Here is a 21,513-nt window from a genome sequence, read left to right on the forward strand (position 1 = left end):
ACACTACTTTTTTTAGTGCTCTCTCTCCTCTCTCCTCTCTTTCTCATTAGAAAATAGACAGAAAAGACTCCAGGGAGTCGCTGAATGGTGGGATTTTTATGAATATGATTGCGGGGGGGAGACAGACACTGCGAGGATACAGTTTTGGATTTTAGAGCTCAGAAAGAAATGGTGGAAGGGCTCTGCCTCCCTTGCAGTTGTGACCATCCTCCCATGATGGCCCCAGGGATACTCTCCCAGGCAGGCCCATGAAGTGGGGCTGGGCAGCTGGGGACACTTGCCCCGGGCCTCAGAGGGATAAGTTGGCGCCCCTGCTGGGGGCTGCCAGACTTACACTGTCATGTTTGAGTTTACAGCTTTATTCTAACAAGACTCTCGCCCCGGGGCTCAGACCAGCTCCACACACAATTGTGACCCTTATTGGAAATCCCTTTAAATGCCATTAAATGCATTAGAAGGAAAATATTCACAGGAAGGACCGCTCCCACTTTTATGTTTGGGTGCACTTTTAACTTACTATTATTATTATTATTACTACTACTATTACTACTACTATTACTACTACTACTACTACTACTACTACTGTTGTTGTTGTTGTTGTTATTATTATTTGTATACTGCCCTATACCCACAGGTCTCATGGAGGTTCACAGGATAAAATCACAACCTAAAAGCATGAAATACACAATCAGAATAAAAATGTAAACAACCCAATAAACAACCCATTTACCTACTTTAATTGTTTCCTTAGCTTCCAGCTATACAAATAGCGTGTACCACTGTGTCATGCAACTAGCAATACTTTTGTGGGAGCAGTTGGAACGGCCCCTGGGGAGGAGCTGCATATTGGATGCTTTCTTCTTCCCTGTCGCAAGAGCTCTAGTCCATCTTGCCATCAGCACCAACAATTTGTTGCATGGCAAATGGGCTCTGTGTTCTCCCAGGCTTTGAATACGCTTGAATTTTGCTGGGACTCAGCTTCCGGCTCTGGCATAAAAAGTAGTGCCAGGGCAATGGAGAATGTGTGTGGATTGTGCCCTAGGTCAGAAAACTGAAGCAGCACTGAAACACACTTCGGATGGGCCGGGTGTTTTTTAAATGGTTTGTTTTTACACTACTAAAAGTGGTGATTTCTTTTGTCATTATTGGATGAATCCCACTGACTCCAGATCTCCAGTTGGCCCAACTGTTAGTTCGTTGGACAGATGTTCTAATTTTTTCATCACCTGTCCTGGCACAAACTCTGTTTTCGTCTTTCTACACAGTGGAAAATTTATATCTGTGCCTGACATCTGTTCCCCATCCCACAGTGACAGAAATTATTTTTTTGTTTTGTTTTCAAAATGCTAGTCTCTACAGTCAATAAATTGTCCGTGATATAATCTGCAAGGTCTGTTTCTTTCCTCTGCACAAACACTTTGAACAGATTGGGTTTCTTTGTTTACACGCAGTGCACCTCTGCTTCACTATTCCTGGAATAATGGCCTTTAATATGTGCGTTCCTCAGTTTCTTTTATTTTGAGAAAATTTGATTATTTAAATTTATAACCTGAATTGTCACAAGGGCAAAGGATTCGTAATAGCAATTTTATGTACAGTTCCTCTCACTGATGGGCTTACTCTCTGTATGAGACAGAGCAGAGAGTTTTGGGCCAAAGTAAAAATTTAAAAGTTAAATCAAATAATATGGAAGTAGGCCATTGGCAGTTGCCATTTTTTTTATGGACAGTAGTTTTGCCCCTTTAATAACTGTATGAAGGCAAAAATCCACAGAATGCACACCCCATATTTGCCTTTCAATGAGAGACCGTTCCAAGTAGAGGTATGATAGTTCCCCATTGTAGTGTGCTACTCCGAGTAACTCTCAAACACAGAGGTAGCCAATGTGTTCCCCTCCAGAAGATGTTGGAGTACAACTCCCATCAGCTCCAGCCAGCATGGCCAAGGGTCAGGGATGATGGGAGCTGTGGTCCAACAACATCCAGAAGGCCCCTTATTAGCTGTACCTGCTATTTCAAATGGGTCGATAGCATGCAGTCTTCAGGCTCTTGTTTGCCCCTATAAGAATACCGCATGTTTTAATAATAATAATAATAATAATAATAATAATAATAATAATAATAAACTCACCATAAGTTTCTAACTTATTGTTGCAGAGAAGTGCTTAAAGAAAATAAGGAAGCAAGTAAATATAGGCTAAAACCTGTTAAGTGTTATGCACTGCCATCCTAAGCAACTTTACTCAAATAAGTGCCGCTGTGCTCAATAAGGCACACTTACTCCCTAGTTAGTGTGTTTAGGATTGCAGCCAAAAGCTGTCATAATTTCTAAATCCTATGTCTCAAGTTTCCTTGAGGATGAAGTGGGTTTTCTCTTCAGTTTTCCAAAGTAACGTTTTTTATTTATTTTTTTGAAAAACTGCCATTTTTTGAAACAATAGTTGGGCATCTCATGTGGCATGTCAAATACCCATGCCAACTAGTTATCCTTAGCAGCAACCATCTGTCTTGTATTCTGATTCCAGCATAGAGCTTAAGGCTGATTAAAGTGCCCTTTCCTCTAGGTGCTCTTCCCTGGATGTCTAGTATATGAAGGTAATTTCATATTCAGAGCACATCTGGCACCATAATTACAATGGTATGGTTTCACTGTTGGGTGTAGCTCCAATACAACTGCCATTCCTCAGGCAGTGTTGGGGTATTTGGGGTGGTATGGAATCAGTTGTCAAGGCACAGTCGCTACATTAGCACACCACATGAAGCCATGCTTGTTTTAACCATGGATTAGACAACCTAGGATTAAATCTAACTGACAAACAGAGTGACCGTAGCTTGTTTTGCCTACGTTTGGTTTTGTTATGTTTCTTGCCTTGCACTTCCCTAGTCATGTGAGCCTCTGGAAAGGGCCACCAAAACAAACCAGGATTAAGCAAAGTTCTGACATTACATGAAGCCATGGTTAATGTAAGCCAAAATCCGTAACCAATCTTCAGGCTCTGGTGTGCCGAACACAAACAAGCCATAGTTGGCTGCAGTGGGTTTAGATATGTACAGATAAACCAAAATGAAGCTAAACAAGCCATGGCTTAGGGTTATGTGTTAACCAGGCCAGTGCAAGGTTAGTGTGTGTCAAACACACCTAGCCTAATCTCTGCTTTTTATATATTGCTACAATCCCTTTTATTGGACTCCTAGCATGAATAAGTTTGATTGCATTGTGCCATTCAAATGTGTTTACAGACACCTTGATTTAGAAAGGTTGTTAGTGCTAAGAAACCATTTCAAATGCAACAACTTTTTCACCGTGCTTCCGCATTCTGCTATTTATAAAGTGGAGATTAGGCAAAGGTGGAAATATTTTCACTGGAATTTCCAGGTAGGTCCAAGGAACCAAATATAAGCCAAGGCCAGCAATCTCTGATTTACTTTGTTACTGTTATCACACCTGCACTGCAAAGCATTAAAAATGTTGATATTTCTAAGAAAAAGCCAAATGTAACATATTAATTACAAATTCTGTTTTCTTCCTGCTGCAGATTTCTGTGACCAAGGCTGAAAAATCCCTGAGCTTTGCAATCCAAACCTGCTTTATTTCTCCACATTCATACCCTGATAAGATGTCGGAGTACACCATTATTGAAAACATTTGTCCTAAAGATGAATCCGTAACATTCTACAACACCCCAGCTAATTTTCCAATGCAAAATGCACAAATGGACAGAAAGCGGTTTAGCTTTATGTTTAGGTCCGTATTCAACACTTCGCTTCTCTTTCTTCATTGTGAGGTGACTTTGTGCACAAAGAAAGAAAAATATACTCAAGAGCTGGCCAAGGTCAGTATTTGATAAATTTCCTTAAGATTTAGACCACTCAGCTTGCATTTAACATAGAAGACTGTGGACATGTTGGGCCTAAACTGAAAGACACAAATGTAGGTTAAAGACTTCTAGGGTTGATCCAACAGCTATAGACTGGTACCTATATGATTGAGGTATAGTATGGAGGGATCGCTAACAAAACCAATTAAGTAGGGTTGCTTTATTCCCCAAAATGGGAAAATCAGGACAAAGTTGTTGAGGTTTTTTGTTTGGTCAAAGTTGTTGAGCCCTGGTTGCCATATGTCTGGATTTTGCCAATTCTGCAGAAATACGCCTGGATGCCATTTTTGCAGCCCTATTCCCAGATGTGTTGGGGGGAACCCGGACGCATGGCAGCCCTAAATTAAGACGAGTACAGTAGTAAAACAAGGCTCAGGTTTACTTCTTCAGAGAGGTGAGGAAGTGGTAACTGCCCAGTCTTATAATCTGACAGATTCAGCTGCTGTAAAAACGGTGACAGCATCGGTCGCCATCTAGATATGACACATCTGCTTTGCATCAGGGTGTGGCATGTCATGCCAGGACACAGAAGCTAAGCGTTGGTTTATTTAAGGGAAATCCGTTAACAGTTACACAGGGAAAGGCAAATGTAATGAAATAGTTTGCTTGCTTGCAAAATTATTTTGCTTGCTTGCAGAAATTATTGGCCCATTTCACACATAACACTAAGCCAACCTGTGGCTTGGTGTGAACAAACAAATGTGAGAGTTTCCAGAGTGAAGATTGTGGCAGAGCCATGGTTTGACTGAGCGTTACATGCTCACCTGGTCACCAAAAGAGAAATTGGCAAAAGGATTCCCTTTTGGACCGTTTTTACAGCAGCTTTTCATTTTAGTCATGTTGGCAAATAAAGCTTTTTGTTTAAGAAGCTAAGCTTTCCAGAATAATCACGTGAAGCTATATTTCTGGGATCTCAGGCTGTTAAAACATAGAGGTGTGACTTCATATGATGGGAATTTAGTTTCCTGAAGGCATTTTGGCTGACATAGACGACTGCTTAAGGGGAAATGTCACTTCTGCAGCAAATCTTTACATTGGAATTGTGGCTGCCAGGAACCCTTTGGCCCCCGTCGCGTAACAATAGGTTGCTGTTGTTGCTATAGAATATTTTCCTTTTTCTAAATGCTGCATATACATGTGGAATAGGACCATATTATTTTATCCCTATACTAAAGATAAAGAGCTGAAGCTGTGAGTTAGTTGCGTGCCTATGTTTCACCAGTAAATTCGAACTGATCACTTGCAAGCTCACAGCTCATTCTCCTAACCAATGTTCTAGTTCTCCATAAAATATGGTGACTGAAGCTTTTGTGCCTAAAGTGTCACAGGTACGCGGAAGTATGTATTCTAGATATAAATGTAAGCATCTCCCTCCACCGCAGCAACCCCAAAATAAAGTAGCAGTCAACCATATATAAATATTAATTCATTTATGAATGATTGCAATTAGCAGCACTGGGAGAGTATTTATTGAGTTTTTCCCTGTGAGAACTGCTGTGGCTCTTGACAGCACGATGAGCGTTTTCTACTAAATGGTTACAGGTGATAAACAGAATTTGCTTTCCACTACAAGAGTGGTCCAGATTTATTAAATGCTCATGGCATTAGCTGTAAACAATGCATTAGCATTAATTTTCCAGATCCTGCTGAGATATAATAACACTATTGTTTTTGAAATTCCATGTGTGAATTATTAGGTTGACCTGCCTTGTGAGGATTTTGAAGGGAAATAGATGAGTGTTTTGACTTGTTTTCTGCATTCCTTTTATTGCTTATCCTGCATTTGCATAGTAAATTCATTGCTATGGAAGCATTCAGCATATCTGTGTGGAGAAGGGATTTTTTTTTCCTGAGGAGGAAAGCTTTTCATTTGTTTTAAGTGGATAAGATCACCCTTTCTCAAATAAGTATACTTGGATATCAATCTTCTCTGGTTGTGTCATTTGGTAGAATTTGTCATAGGAGTGGGACCCTGACATTGTGAGTTTCTCTGCCCTTAAGTAACATCAGTAGCTTTAGCTGGCAAAGATTTGGGGAGGGGGGGCGTGTAAAATATCCCTGCCCTGACTTGCATAGTAAACTGTGCAAAAACAAGATGCTGACAGGAAGCAGGGGACAGAACACTTTCTAAGATAAGGTCAAGGTCAAGGACCCCTGGACAGTTAAGTCCAGTCAAAGGCAACTATGGGGTGCGGCAGTCATCTCGCTTTCAGGCTGAGGGAGCTGGCGTTTGTCCGCAGACAGCTTTCCAGGTCATGTGGCCAGCATGACTAAACCGCTTCTGGCGCAAGGGGATACTGTGACAAGTGCCAGAGTGCAAGGAAACACTTTCTGCCACAGTGGTACCTATTTATCTGCTTGCATTGGTGTGCTTTCAAACTGCTGGGTTGGCTGGGAAAGAGCAACGGGAGCTCACCCCATTGCACGGATTCAAACCGCCGACTTTCCAATCGGCAAGCCCAAGAGGTTCAGTGGTTTAGACCACAGCGCCACCACATCCCAGAATGCTTTCTACAGCATTTCTAAAGCAACATCTGGACCAGTTTCTTAATTGGGCACAGAAAAAGCTACACCAGTAGCCCTATCACAAGATTGCATTGCATGGAGGAGAACCTTGGCAACCTCGATGACTGATGGGTCTTCTAAATAATCTAAATATTGAGGCAGTGTTTACATCTTGAAATGCAGCTGCTGGGGCTTCCTTGGAGTATGATTGCCGTGACTTGGGGTTGTGATAATACTTTGTTGACTATTCCTTAAACATCTCTGACTGCTGCTGATATTGAAGCAGCTGTGCGCCTATTCTGATAATGTAGCAGTTTTAAGTGAGTCCCTGATCTCACAAGCCACTTGTTCTCTTCATCCCTCTAGTGCATCCCTCCTGACGAAGCCTGCAGCTTTCTTAGTGTTGATATGATCCTAGCAATGATGCAGAATAAGAAAACCTTCACCAAACCCCTTGCTGTGATATCTCATAAAGAGAAGCCAGAAGGTACTGAATACATTTTGAATCTATTAACAGAAGTGCATTTCATTAGACAATATGCTAATACTTGATTTAATCTTTTTTTCCTCTTTTTTTTTTTTAAAAAAAGGCTCCAGGCACATAGAGTTTTGTTACATGGCGTTATTGTTCCCAGGCTACAGGGCGCCATCATCTTTGAGCGCTAACATTTGCTTGCTCTTTTATCTCCCATACATATTTATGAAAATACAGTTTGGCTGGGAAAGAAACGCATTTCTGATGCTTTAGAACAATATGGGATTTGTAAACATTAAATAATTCTGTGCAATTGCTTCCAGCAGTTCATTATTGCTGAGGCCCCTAAAATTGTATGTAAATATTTATTTAGGCATCATAATTACATTGAAACCTCGAATGTATTAAAAATATTAAAGGATGGTACAGTATATTGTTGGTAATATACCGGTACAGTATATTGTTGGTAATATACCGGTACAGTATATTGTTGGTAATGTACCGGTACAGTATATTGTTGTAAAGCGGGCAGCCACAGGGAGCATGGCTTCACCAGCCAGAGCCTGGACGGCTTCCACATTTTTTTCTCCCTATAGGAAAATGAGCTGCTTTTGAAACGAGCTGGGGACTTTCAAAAGCAATTTTGTGTGATGCAGGATGTGATTCAAATAAAATAATTAAAAGGATATTCAGCCCTTGAGCCCTTCTAAATAGTTACTTGGATCCTGTCCACTGTGTGCAAGTGGGGGCTATTACAGTGGGCAAGTAGTTTATCGTCTTGGATGTGTGTTTCTCCTGCACACACTTTTCCCACAAGCCAAGTGCCATTTGTGTGTAAGACCTCAGCCTGTTTGGAGTTGCAGAAGGTAAGTATTGGGATAATGCATTTTAAATGTTCTGATTGTCCTTTGTGGCTGATGTGGCCTCAAAGGGAAAAATAACTTACTATGTCAAATTGTTCACCAGTGGACTCATGCTTCAGGGCCTTTCTTCAATTTTTATTCTTATTTTTTATTAATTTTTTGCCATAATTGACCATCTGTGGGTTGTTCAGGGAATAATTTGTCCTGCTTTGTATGTTAGAATGTCTATAGCCTCCACCTGCTTGTCCTAAAATGGTCCCATTGCAGGGCAGGAGTGTGGGACTTGCTGTCATGACCTCCAGGACTGAGGCCAATTTTCTATACCACCAATTTTGATAATTTAAGTTAATCCTTTTGTTCCATTCACTTGAAAGGCACTTTGGTGATGTCACTCAGAACTTAGATTCCAACTGGGTCTGTTGCCTGATTGAAGGAAACTTACCAACTTTGCTGATTTAGTTGATTAGTCAGTCAGTTAAATCTGCACACATTTGCATATGAATAATGCCATATTTTCCTGGAAGTCCCAATTGTTTAATTCTAAAGGATGAGGGGAACATAGTACTGTGAAATATAGCACCGAAACTCTGTCCACCGATACATCTTACTTATGCTAAGCATAGTTGAATTGTTACTTCAAGATCCCATTCTTTTACCACTGCTTTGTCCCAAACATAAAATGGTCTGGAAAGAAGGCAGTGCATTCCTGCAATTGGAGGAAAATTGTGACTTGTCATCACCTTGGCCTGAAAGCTATGGAAAAACTACTTTGCCACCTGTCAGTTTCATTAACTCTTAGTGGGATCGATACCAATATGTCCTTTATGAAACAGAATATCATTTTTACTCGAATGCAGTGCACCTTTTTTGGCCAAATTGCTCCACCAAAATTAGGGTGCGCATTAGATTTGATGGCGCATTTACATACGCCAGCAAATACTTTTTTGGTTTCAAGGTTTTGAAAACGGAGGTGCGCATTTGATTTGATGGCGTGTTAGATTTGCATAAATACACTGCATAATTTTGACACATGATCTCTCTCATAATATACATTCTTTTCCGGTTCTAGAATCCTTGCAGCTATTTAGCTTCCAGCATTTCAGATGGGCAAAAATGCAGCGTTTGTGTGGGTAGAACTGACGAGAATTGTAAAGGGACTCTTGTCTTCCTCACTTTGCTCTTGCTCTGTCTTTCAAAACGACAGCATCAAATCATCTTGACATATGGAAACTGCTAATTTACTATTTATCCGAACTTGCCAGAGATCTGAAAAACTGGAGGAGCCATAGATTCGTATTAGTCTTAAAAATATCCCAAGTGTGATTGTTTACTGGCATGTATGGGGTATTAGGGAGGGGACACGTCATGCTCCTTCAGGGATAGTTTATCCACCTTTGGTCCCCATTCTGCACTCAGCTCTTACCTGTGGCTCCTAGAAGCTGTCAGCGTGCAACAGCAGTCACACCCCATTGTATTCCATGTTTACACTATGGCAAAATATCCTTTCCTTGGTCCCCTTTGACAGCAACAGCAGCAGGGATGCATATTTAAACTTATTTTTAAGACCTCTCAGTAAGCATCAGCCTTGCCTGCTCTTGTTTAGTGTTCACATGGCAGTTTAATTAGAGGGTTTCCGTGGTTTCGCTTGGAGATCAAAATCTTTCACTTGCATGCTAGGGCTGTTTGAAATTCTGGAATGCTTTCCAGGGAGATTTAAAAGCCGAGGATCAGCACTCCTTTAACCTCAGTCCTGCCGAGCGTGCTTTTTGGACGTTTCGGCAGTTCATGGGACACTGTAGAGCATTGCTTGGGGGACTTTGAGGAGCAACTGTTTCTGTTTAGCAGCATGAGGCTGCACTGAGTCTTGCAGCTTTTTCTTTTCTTTTGGTCTTAACGCAAATGAATCCAACTGAGGATAATGCCAAAATATTTGATCTCCAAACAGTAGAATTAAAAATGCATGGCTGTTTAAATCTTTCTAGGCCTGCTCTGCATTGATTTCAATAACTGGAACAATCCACTTGGGGATGAATAGTAACTTGGGTGGCAATTCTGACTCGCGAAGGAATCTAGTGCTGGGCTTTTTCAGTTCCTTGCTATTTTTAAATGTATTTTGCAACTAGATAAGAAGACAATAGTGTGATACAGAACATGGTGCACAGAGGTCAGGCTGGATTAATTGTGAAATGTTTGGTGGAACGAGTCCTGGAATTTTTCAGCTGTCCAGCGTGGTGGGCAATAGCGTATGGATAATGTTTCTTCGTTGGCGTGCATCTTCTCTATCCTGAATCAAAGCATCCTTTCTTGGGGTTAACTGCCCTTGTAAACGAACAGCAAGCCGGCAGGAAACGAATGGTATTAGGTCTGCAAAACTCCTAAGCAAGAGCATCTACATCTCCAAGAAGTTGATTATCATCTACTTTGATGCAAAGCAGGCCAGCTATTGTGTGTAGTGTTGTACTGTATTATTGGATCCATTCCTGTTAAATCTGCACCAGAAGCCAGGCTCTGTAGACAGGGAGTCGGAACAGAACGTCCAGTTCAGGATGTCTGCAGTCCCCTCCGCAAGTCACGCACGTGACACCCGTTAGTACTGATGGGGTGGTATGTCGCATGTCTGGGAGAAAACAAACCCTGCCAGGGTTTGTTCTACAATGCTGTTTGCTGCAGGCTCAGCTCCCTGCCTTGTGGAACCAGATCCCAATGGAATTCGCCAAGCAGTTTGGTCCCTCTGACACAGAGCCTGCCCATGGCTTTCTTTAAACCATCCACTTTTGTAGGATTCCTGCATCCTAGTATTTCTCATTCCACACTGCAGCGGTGAACACATGTGAGATGATACGGGATGTTAGCAAATAATTTTGTGATGCAATTAAATAATCACATTGCAGCGGAGCAAAAACAATGCAGGAATTTTGATAAATTGGCACGTCTCGTAGGTGGAAAATGAAAGACAGCTGTTGCTGTGATGGTCACCTATTGATCCGTTTCCATAACACAAGGAACAACAATAATTCCCTTAATACAAAGGAAGCTCCTTTCCTTTAAGCGTGAGAATTTTCAATCATTTCAATTATTCTCAATCATTTCCTTGCTTAGCCACATAAATGCTGAATTAACTCCTTAAAAAACAAAATTAAAAGTCCGCCAGGTTTAATATATGCAAGGCTACCTTGTCTCCTATGCATTCTTTCCACTTTAAGGATTCCTTCTTTTTGAAGCATGTTCAGTCGCACTCCCCAGGATTGACAAAACAGCTCATATTGAGGGTTGTTTTTTTTAATAGGACAAATAAATTTAGGCTACGGCAAGGTTTATTTGAAAAGTTGTAGGATCACAGTGAGCAGGGAGGTGGCGCTGCAAGGAATGATGTGTCCCATTGTTCTTCACAAATCGTCTTGCCCTTATTTTCCGCAGATAAACAGTATTGTGTGGGTCGGCCATTATGTAATAGGTATGGATTGCCGCTCGAAGCCTGTTATGCTTAGAAAGAGCAAGGTGCATGAGGCTCCTGCTCCTGCACACAGGAAATGAATAAGATGGTGGTCCCAGATCCATCATCATCTCGAAGGAGATGCCAGCAAAAGGGGATGGAGAGCTGTTGCAGGAGAAAACCAATAGCAGTTGGATGGAGATGCTTTCACACCACCTGCTAAACCTATGTAACACTGCTGTATGCACGTTTTGAGAGGGAACTTGGTTTTCTCCCTGCACACCCTAATCCAGGCTGAATCAGTTCTGACTGGGTTTCATAATATATTGCAGACTCTGCATTGGAATTGCTGATGTTGTGTATAAAATTTGCTGAAGCGAGGATCATTCATCTCTCTCTCTTTTTTTAACAGATAAACCTCCTTCTTACTCGAAACCTCCTGAAGGATTAGCACGTAAGTTAAACATGTCTCTCTCTTCTCCAGCAATACACCAGAGCGTTCTGGTGGTAAAGTGTCGAACTGCTAATCAACTGAAATCTTTTGACTTCATAAGGCGTTCATTTGCATTTTAAAGGACCTAGAATCAAAAGTAATTACTTGCGTGTCTGTATTATCTATCATTGGAGAGGGATCCCACTGGTGTTTAGTCCTGAAACTATTCACAGCAGAGGCAGAGCAAGTAGTTTTTATGGAATATGGTACTTCTGCAGAAAGCCATTCTGGAGAGGTAGCAAGAGTGTTAGGTTTGGAAACAGAGGAATCGGGTTCAAATCTCCATTCAACCATGAGCTTCACTTTGTGGCACTGGATCACACAGAGGTGTTCTGAAACTAAGGGCCTAACTACTTATTACAAGGATACAGAACTTCTTCCCTCCCGGGAATTCACTCAAAAAGAGAGAGAGAGAAAGAGAGAAAGAATTTTTAATTTTTTACTCCAAAGTGGCTTTTCCTAGAGAGAGATGAAAGAAGAGAGGGCTGGATATTGAGGTTCAGTTATGCATATGTAACATGTAGATGGGCCCTTACAAGCTACTCTGGATTCCTTGGGAAATAAATGAGCTATAAATGCAGGCAACAAGCAAATACAATCAAGAGTAGTGCAAAAAGGAGCTTATATAACAGGATTCAGCAACTGGCCTGAATCCAGTTCTCCAAGACAAGGGCATGGAACATGTCATTGAACTTCCACTTCCATCAACTACAGCCACCATGGGAAACAGTCAGGGATGATGGGAGTTGTAGTCCAACAACATCTGGAAGGCCACAGGTTCCCCATCCCTGCTCTGAGAGGAGCTGCTTTATGCTCAGGTGCGCATGCGCACACACATCAGTATAGATGTGGACATTTATGGCATTTGAGGGCACAGAATTGTCTGTCTGGCATCTTTGGTGGCACAGGAACTCGTACGTTAGAGTGGCCATTCAGGGAAGCTAGTTGCAAACGTAAAATATATAATAAGGCTTCTGGTTTCTTGATTAGCTCCAGATGCAGTAGTTAACGTATTTTGTCACTGAGCCCTTAGTCCCTAGAAATAATACATAATAAAACTGAGTCTTAAAAGAAATTAATTAGGATTGCATCATGTACATGTGTCTGTATGAAAGAAGTAAAAGATCAGGATGAGTGGAAGTTGTTGTCGTTTTCCAGCATGTGTTCAGAGCGATGCATTCAGGGACCAGATGCACTCTCGTACAAACTGCCCTGCCTCTCCTGTTGGGAAAGCTCAATATTATGGGCTGGAACTGATTTCCATGATTAAAACATCTGCCAAAAGTGGGGGAAAACCAATTGTTTCTATTTATGCATTTGCTGACTTTCAAGCTGGCACCGCCTCCCAGCTTAACAGCCTTTCCGCTCCCCACCTAATAGACTGAAGATGCTGGGGAGCAAAATTGGCAGGGCACTGGTTTAATTATTTTTATTTTTAAATCCCTCCCTATCCCAAAGGCACATACTTGAAGGATATGAGAATTTAAAAATAAGTCTGCTAACATTAGAAAATAAGTTATTTTAGTCCTACAAACTGAAAACAAGCGGCAGCTAGCAGGAAATGTAGTGGGCCTACAACTTGAGATGGCTTTAGGTGGCTCAGGGCCACATTTTCGGCCGCATCTAACTTCCACGCTTTGTTCCCATGGCTCATGCACCGTTGTCACGCTGCCAGATGTGCTGAGTTCCGGAGGTTAGTCTTTCCTTCAAGTTGGCATTGGATCCAGAAATATTGGTGCACTCTTGAAGTGCAATACAGTGGCTCGTTTCAGCAGGCAGTAGGGGTTGGCAGACAAATCCTATCTGCTCTCAGAGTTGCCTACCAGCAGTTTCCCCTGCATTACTGTATTTGGTGCTATTTTTCTAGAAAAAAAGATGCCAGAACTCACCACGAACACCTCCCTTGTTCTCTTCAAATGGCCACGGAACCCACCTGAGAAGTGCCGGAACTGAGTTCCAGAGAGGAGGGGCTGAAAATAAGCCTTGACTCTGTTTATTTATAAAAAATATTTGTATGCCACTATACAGTTAAGAAAAAGAATAATTGCTATTTACCATACACAGGGAGAGACCAAAGGCAGGTGGCCATGAAAGGAGGCACAGGGTCTGTTTTTAGCAAAGGAAGGAGGAGGAGAATGAATTTGAGTTCGCAGTTGATGGGCTCATGGGCTACTAACTGCTGGGCACTGATAATCAAAATGCATAGGGAAGCACACTCACACTTTTTGTTTAGAATGCGCTCTCTCTCACTCGCTCTCTAATTCCTTTTTTTTAAAAAGCATTCTAAGTAGAAGTACTTCTTGATTTAATTAATTTGTTTTCTCCATTTTCACAGCTGTCTTCCATGGCCTGGACACTTTGACAGTCGTGGGCATTGCTTTTGCAGCCTTCGTTATTGGTGCGCTGCTGACAGGAGCACTGTGGTTTATCTATTCTCACACAGGTGAGCATGAAAATTCTCTCTCTCTCTCTCTCTCTCTCTCTCACACACACACACACACAAACAAACACGCAGATCACATAATAACATAATACATTGACTGTGGGTCATCTGCTGGTAGCAGCCAAATGGAAGCATGTTGAGTCAGATTGGATCCTTAAAGTCTGGCATCTACCAATCATAAATAAACTGCCACAACAAACACTAGCCCAGCAGAGGCTAAAAAAAGCTGAGGAGCAGTGGCATAGCCTGGGTTGCCAGTACCCAGGCCTACACGGAGGAGGGAAATGTATGGAGTACACATGTGCCTTCAGCTGCCTAAGGCATCCATGTCACCCAAGAGATCACAGCCACAGAGATAAGAAAACAAGAGTCATTCTGTTGTCTGGAGAGGTCACTTCCTGGTTTACATGGAGAAGCCATTTTCAACGGAGCCCAGTGATGGAAGTGTGTATTGAGGCAGCACCAAGTGCAGGAATTTTGTACCCCTAACAAATTTTGCACTCAGGCCAAACCCCCCACCCCTTCTCCCCCATGCTACACTACTGGTGGCCCGTAACTATGTTTTTGGTTTGGACAAGGCTAAATAAGAATGAAACTATTTATGTTTGAACTGAATCTGTAGGAGGAATGGGTTTCTATTTGACTTTTCTGTATTGTTTTTATTTTAAGTGTGAGCAGCAGGGAGGAAAGACTTGCAATTGGGTTTTATTTTAGTTGTGTGCCTTGCGTGATTTGTATATTTTGGATGTTTAACTGTTTTATAAAACTGTAATAAAAATCTAAGTTTAGCAGCGGGAAAGGGTATTAAATCAAAGCAGGTCATGTTGAGCCAAGCATGGCAAGGGAGGGCTTGCTTTGTACTCTGAAAACTGAGGATCTGTTTGAATGAACAGAGGTGACAGAAGGAGACTAAAATGTGTAGCGAACATTCATTGAGAAGCTGTAATTTAAAAGAAAGGGGAGAAAAATAATTATAACCATGCCCCAGGTGTCTACCAGTCTATCCAATTCCTCCTCTTAAACAGAGTGGCAAAAAAAAATGGTGGAGTGGCAAAAGAAGTATTGTCAGAAAGCTGAAAAGAAATGGAAGCTAATAAAGAGGGGCACCTGCAACTTTCCCCTAGGAGATTCTCTCAAATGCCATCCACCTTCAGAATTGGTTTAGGGCTGTTGTTACAGCAACCGCCAGCAGGCCTATCAGTTCTCGATCCCTCTTGTATGTTTGAAAATCCCAATCTCCCAATGGCAACCAGGGAATGAGGCATGTGCCAAAGGAAAGATAGGAAGGCAAAGCTGAATAGGGAAATAGGGGGAAAGGGATTGTCAAACCCACTCATTCAAATTCAACCAATTTTTCCAGCCACATTTCCCACCAGTTGGTGGGCATCTCACTAGCCGGTGTAGATTTAGGGCTGCTAGGCTCATTCCGTGTACTGCTCTGAATGGATGGAGGCCGAGGTGCTGCAGTTGGAGGCCGTGGCAAATAATGTTCGTTCCACAAGCAGAGAAAAACTGAGTTCTCTTCCCCACCCCCCTTTGGAAGAGGAGGAGGAGGAGGATGGAGAAACGATTTAATCTCCAGCAGAGAATGGTGCCACCGAGACAAGAGGGCATAACCCCACACTTGAAAGGGGAAAATGCATCTGTAGAAAGCTGTCCGGAGAAAGGAAGAGGCGAAAGGGAGGGAGGGGGAAGAAAAAAAACGAGACGATATATTTTTGGCATTCAGACTTTGACAGCTGTGCATGCCTTTTCCCCTGAAGACGAAAAGGTATTCATTCTGCACAAAGTTAAAACAAAATGTATACAGATCATATCTGGAGCGCTGTGGTTGCTGCACAGCTCTGTGTAATAGTGGAATGGGTGACAGCAAAACTGTAATAGGACCCAGCAGCTGGGAATATAGGCCAGTTTTGCAGTTTGCAGAGCACTTTCCTGGCAGAGGCTTGCAGGGGCCCTATTAAGGGAATGGAAGCAACTGTATTTTCTGTGTTTAATATGGAAATAGGGTGGCTTCCCCCCCCCCCCCAGTCGGCACTCAATGTTCCTAATTTTTAATGCAGGGAAGCTCCCCACCCCAGCTTCCTTAAACATGGCTTTTACAGAGATGGCTTTTGCAATGTAAGGGGAAGGACGTACAGTTAGATAAAGTACATACAGGATAAAGTCACCCATTCAAGTGAGGAACTTGAGAAAAATCCCAATATGTGGCACGAACCCAGTAATTTCTTAGAGGGCTTTCTGCTAAAAGGCACAGCAGTACATTATGCTACAAAAAAGGATCAGACTAAATTCTAATCTGCATTGCAGGAAATGTAGGTGTTTTTATGGATTCACATCAATAAAACTAACACATTTAAATAAGTGTTTTGGCATATCCACCTCCCACAAGATCATTCCTAATCTAGTCCCTCAAATAAGTGTTTCATGAGAAAGATGAGGCCCTTCTCATGTCTTCAGTCGGACCCCTGAGATTTTCCCCTATTTCTACTCCTTGCTATCCCATCCCTTCCGGAGGCCTCTTGTGGAAATAAGTCACAGTTTTTCATTTTACTCACTATGGGGGAAAGGGTCACTGCGATATAGTGCAGCAAACAGAACCTAGAAAAGTCTGTACCAGGGAGACTTGCGTTTGCATTGTTGAGCTTTGGGGCAGTCCTATATTCTTAACACAGGGCTGTTGCGAGGACAAAATGGAGGCTATCTTTGAGCTCCGTAAACCAATAACAGGATATGAATGATATGCACATACATAAATTAGAATTGTAGAATTGGAAAGAACCTTGAGGGTCATCCAGCCCAACTGTGATGGCAAGAAGATTGTGGAGATGTTCCTTGTAATACCAAACTCTTTCTCCCTCCCCTCCTGTTTGTTTCCTCCAGGAGAACCGGCAGCAAGACAGCCAGTCCCCACATCCCCGCTGGCCTCTGAAAACAGCAGCGCAGCCCATAGTATCGGCAGCACACAAAGCACCCCCTGTTCCAGCAGCAGCGCAGCCTAACCCAGGGGACGTGATGCAAGCCCCCAGAACCACGTAGGGGAGCAGAGGTTCAAAAGGAGCTGTTTGTTGCCATTCGCTTCGAAAGGATTGGTTTGGATTCTTTGGCAGAACGAGGAAGGATTTCCTTCGTGGTCCTCGAACTTCTTGCAGCATGCTCTAGGCTCACACACGACAAAGCTACTATTTGCAGGCAGCTGTGGATTGCGCAGAAAACATCCGCAGGCTCTCGACGTGAGACACTAGCCGGTTCCCCCACCATAAACGCTGCATTGTCTTTACAGAATCATAAGCCCTAGGTTCCGCAGACGTCAAGGAGACACGAGGGGTGTAAAGGGATTTCAGTCTCATAAGCTGGGGGAAAAGGTTTTGTTTTCTGTCTCGTTTGATCCGGGGATTCCACCTCACCAGAACGAGAAAGCTTCCAGCGCAGAGGATTACCCGTTGCCATTATCGCAATATATACATCTTGATCGTTTCTGTGGTTTTTGAGCTTAACTCAGTGCTGTGTTTGGCCCACCATTATCTTGTCCACCACATCAGGGATTTGCCTTTGCCAACCTTTAGCAAACAGAAACTAATGTTTCCATACATAACATGGCGTGTGGGACATGTGTTGATTTGATATTCCTGATGACTTCCGTACACGTCTGTTTATCCATCCCAAAGCCTGCTTGGAAGCATAATGCAACACTTAGTGCCATTTCAGTTTCTTAATTTATTTTTTTATTAATTGGAGCCACCAACCTTTGCACAGGACTTAGCCCAAAGTCTTTTACAGTACAGTGTCTGCCGCCTGCTACAAGTAGGCCAGCAATTTGCATACAATTTGCATGCAAAGCCACATGGCGCCAATGCGCACATGCAGCTTCTGCACGTACAACAGCTTTTCTTTTCACTGCAGCGCCAGGCACTGCTTCCTATGAGGATTTCCATTGTGTGTGCATAACCTTCCCTGAAATTATGGTGAATGAGGGGTACCTGTATATGCCCCAAGTGCTGTGTCCATACTGAAAAACCCATGGGGCTGTAACTTGGGGTTATTGCAAGTGATATTAAAACCACATGTGAATGGTGAGCACTTGTGTGCTCCAAGGTGGGGTTGGTTATGGACCAGTTTTGAACCTTTGGCCCCTGAATATACTTCTGCAAATGTGGTCATTGCCAAAATTCAGGAAAATATAGATAAATATAGTCCTATTTGTTGTAGGACTAAGCCTTTGGGTTTTTTTTTGATTCACAGTGATCTAGAAGCACATTTTTTAGACCTGCTAATGAGTGCAAGTGTTTCTAGTTGTGATGTGGAGACAACTACAGCTCTGTGTTTTGGGCCCGGTCCACAAAATATACATAGATATCGTTGTCTTTTTTGCTGTATATAATCTACAATTAGCTTACTGTTTATCGAAAATTCTTAGGTCAGAACTTCATTCTTTGCTTCTTCTAAGTTTTCCAAAATTTTGTGGTGATTTTTTTTTTAAAGCGTCGAGAGGAGAAAACTATCGAGCTAATTGTTCTGTATGACTCACCATGAATAGGAATGGAAGGGTTCCTTAAAAGCCCCTTTATGGTTTGTATCCAGTTGCTTGTTAGTCATCGCAACGTTGCAATTGGATATCTCCCAAAGTAGCATTTGGAATGCAAAAAAGAGCAAGCCGGTACTAATTTTCATAATATTTTTTATACATCTCGCCTCCCGCTAGCCTTAAAGTACCTCCCAAATGAAAACCAAAGGTTGCAATTTGAAACTGTAGGAATATTGAGTTGTCGTTTTGTGAGCTGAAACAGAGTCTCCTGGATCCTCCTCCTTGAAAACAAAATAAGAGATATTCTCCCTTTGCAAACAGTTAATATAACCTTCAATGGATATGGCTTTTTTGTTTTGTTTGGCCTTGCTGTAGCAGGAAGCACAGCGGGGCTTTTCTGAAGCAGGTCTGATCTCTCCCCTCGCTTCCGGGGGACCAGGGCCCATCTGAGAGGTGGCGGAACGCCATTGTGGCACGTTTCAGCTGGGGGGAAAGCCCTGCCCATATATAACACAGGGCCAGTTCCTCTGTTGCCCTTAACCCGAACCACCCTTTTAGCCTATTGGGTTTTACACTGGCAAAGGTGACAAAACTTCACAGGGGCTGGTGAACCGACAGATAAAAAAGGCTCCTGGCCTATTCAGAATATATCAAAAATAAATAAATTTGAACTTACATAATTCACATTCTCAAAAGTGTTTGCGGGGTTGGATTAGTGGGAGGTATCTGGATAAGCAATATGCTACCTGTGTATTTAAAAAGAATGCGCTTTGCCTAACCTTCAGCTGAATGTATTAGATAATCATATTCTATGTATGAAAACCTTTAAAATGTCTTCAAAGAAGACTAGAGTCTTTTAAATCCATCATAGCTATATTTTACTACATTAAATGTGGGCATAAATATAAATATATATATATTTAAATATAAGTGGCTTTATATAAGATGTTTAATTTCAGTTACTGTGAATTCTACGGTTTTATACGCTATTTCTCTGCCCTCTTCTAACCCTTCCCCCCCCCCCCCCCAAGATTTTATTAAAACCAGAGATATTATTGGAAGTATTATAAACTTGGTTGTTGGAATGAAAGGTTACATTTTTGTGTAAAATAATTAAATGTATATTTTTGAGAGAAAGAGATGCTGCATTATCAATATTTCTATCAAAATTGACTCTGAAAACCTGGATCTATATTTACAGACATACAAAACCAAAACAGGCAATATTTACAAGCAGAGAAATGACATTTTTCTAGGCTTATGTTCAAGATTATAATTAATTCATTGACCGTGATGCACTTAATTGTGAATGCTTCAGAATGCTCACTTTATTATATACTGATTTTTTTTAATTATACTTACTTAAAAGGAAAGTTATGGAGCTAATGGAAAATTCCTGTTGGTTAATTGACAGTAGAGCAAATGCCAGATGCAAATGATATCCCTAAAAAATTTATGCTGTCTACGCATCCAGAGATATGCATGCACTAGGATGCATAAGCACATCTCTGGTTCCCATGGGCTGCTCCATTAGACTGGAGGAGCAAAAGGCATGTGTGCATTTCATGTGTGGTTTGGATTCATTCCTGGCAATTAAAAGGAAGTTCTTGTGAATGAGAGAATTCCATACCTGCATTGCAGCTCTGTGCTCATCACTGGTAAAAGGTGTAAACCACAAAGCCATTTGGTCCAAAGTATTGCTGTTGTTTTCCAGGGTGAGCTGTCAAGTCCTTATATTAGCAACAGTGGAGGGCTGAATTATGCTTTTGTAATAAACCAGGCATGTACTGAGAAAGGGAATTTATGAACAGATACCTTTGCCATAAGAGAGAACAATGGTTTCTTCCAGTGCCATTGAAGTCTATTTTTATGCTACAAATGTAAGCTCTACGTTTTGAAGTCCTTTATTATTTTTTCATGCAAGCTTCTTTTCATGTTTGATGTTGTGTGCTATTTCATTTCATGTTGTATAGTAGTGTTTTTGAGAACTTTGCATTGTCTCACTGACAAAGTGTTAAACCAGGCACCCCCAAACTCGGCCCTCCAGCTGTTTTGGGACTACAATTCCCATCATCCCTGACCACTGGTCCTGTTAGCTAGGGATGATGGGAGTTGTAGTCCCAAAACAGCTGGAGGGCCAAGTTTAGGGGTGCCTGGTTTAACAAGTGGCCAGCCTGCACCTCAGTGTGTTCAGTGTGTCTGAAAGGAAATTTCTTCCATTTTGAGTTTCACATTTCAGAATGATTTTGGAAGTTCAAGCATATCATAGCTTCTGGGTCACCTCTAACTACAGGGTTTAGAATTCAAAGTAATTATGAGGTTAGTGAGGCTGGACGTTCCTTTGCAGAAGCCATACTGTGTCTTCTTTGACAAAGCTTGTTCTTCAGTATATCCAACAAACTCAATGTTAATATCATCTTCTAACGGTTTACTTGTCTAGGGAGACAGGTCTCCGATTTCCTGGTTTCTCCCTTCCTGTTTCCTTTTTTAAATTGCTCTTGCGTCTGCTACCTTCCAGTTTTGAAGGCTGGTTTTAATAGGCTGCATATTTTTGTTGAAAGTGCGGACATTTCACATTTGAATTCTTCACAGACTATCAGGTGAATGCCCGGCCAACTTGTTAATTTGGAATTTGTCAGATAGCTTTAAGACATCAGCTTTTGTTGCCACCATTTGCCATTGCTTTTCAGGCACCCTCAATAAAAAGCAAGGCATGTCCCTCACAACACTTTCACGACCGACACAGATAGAAAGAATTCCTCCTGTTTTTCGTCTCCTCCTCCTTTCACACCCTATGACATACATAGCTCATTTCCTGTTTCAGATACATTAACAGATCAAGATATTGGATTTTTTATGCTATAGCAATTAGCTCCTCATATTCCTTGTTTGCTTGCCT

At 41.9% G+C, this 21,513-nt stretch overlaps 1 protein-coding gene across 1 annotated transcript in view; it reads left to right on the forward strand.

The window, feature by feature from the left end:
- The window catches only part of TGFBR3 (transforming growth factor beta receptor 3), a 132,505-nt gene extending 112,238 nt beyond the window's left edge, over window positions 1-20,267 (forward strand). Inside the window, exons 13-17 of the mRNA XM_077928476.1 lie at window positions 3,536-3,832; window positions 6,749-6,869; window positions 11,566-11,607; window positions 13,982-14,089; window positions 16,973-20,267. Coding sequence (XP_077784602.1) covers window positions 3,536-3,832; window positions 6,749-6,869; window positions 11,566-11,607; window positions 13,982-14,089; window positions 16,973-17,091 — 687 coding nt within the window. The 3' untranslated portion in view covers window positions 17,092-20,267. The remainder of the gene's footprint in view (window positions 1-3,535; window positions 3,833-6,748; window positions 6,870-11,565; window positions 11,608-13,981; window positions 14,090-16,972) is intronic.
- The last annotated feature ends 1,246 nt before the right edge of the window (window positions 20,268-21,513 follow it).

Source organism: Podarcis muralis, chromosome 5 (assembly GCF_964188315.1).
Source record: "Podarcis muralis chromosome 5, rPodMur119.hap1.1, whole genome shotgun sequence".
Lineage (NCBI taxonomy): Eukaryota > Metazoa > Chordata > Lepidosauria > Squamata > Lacertidae > Podarcis > Podarcis muralis.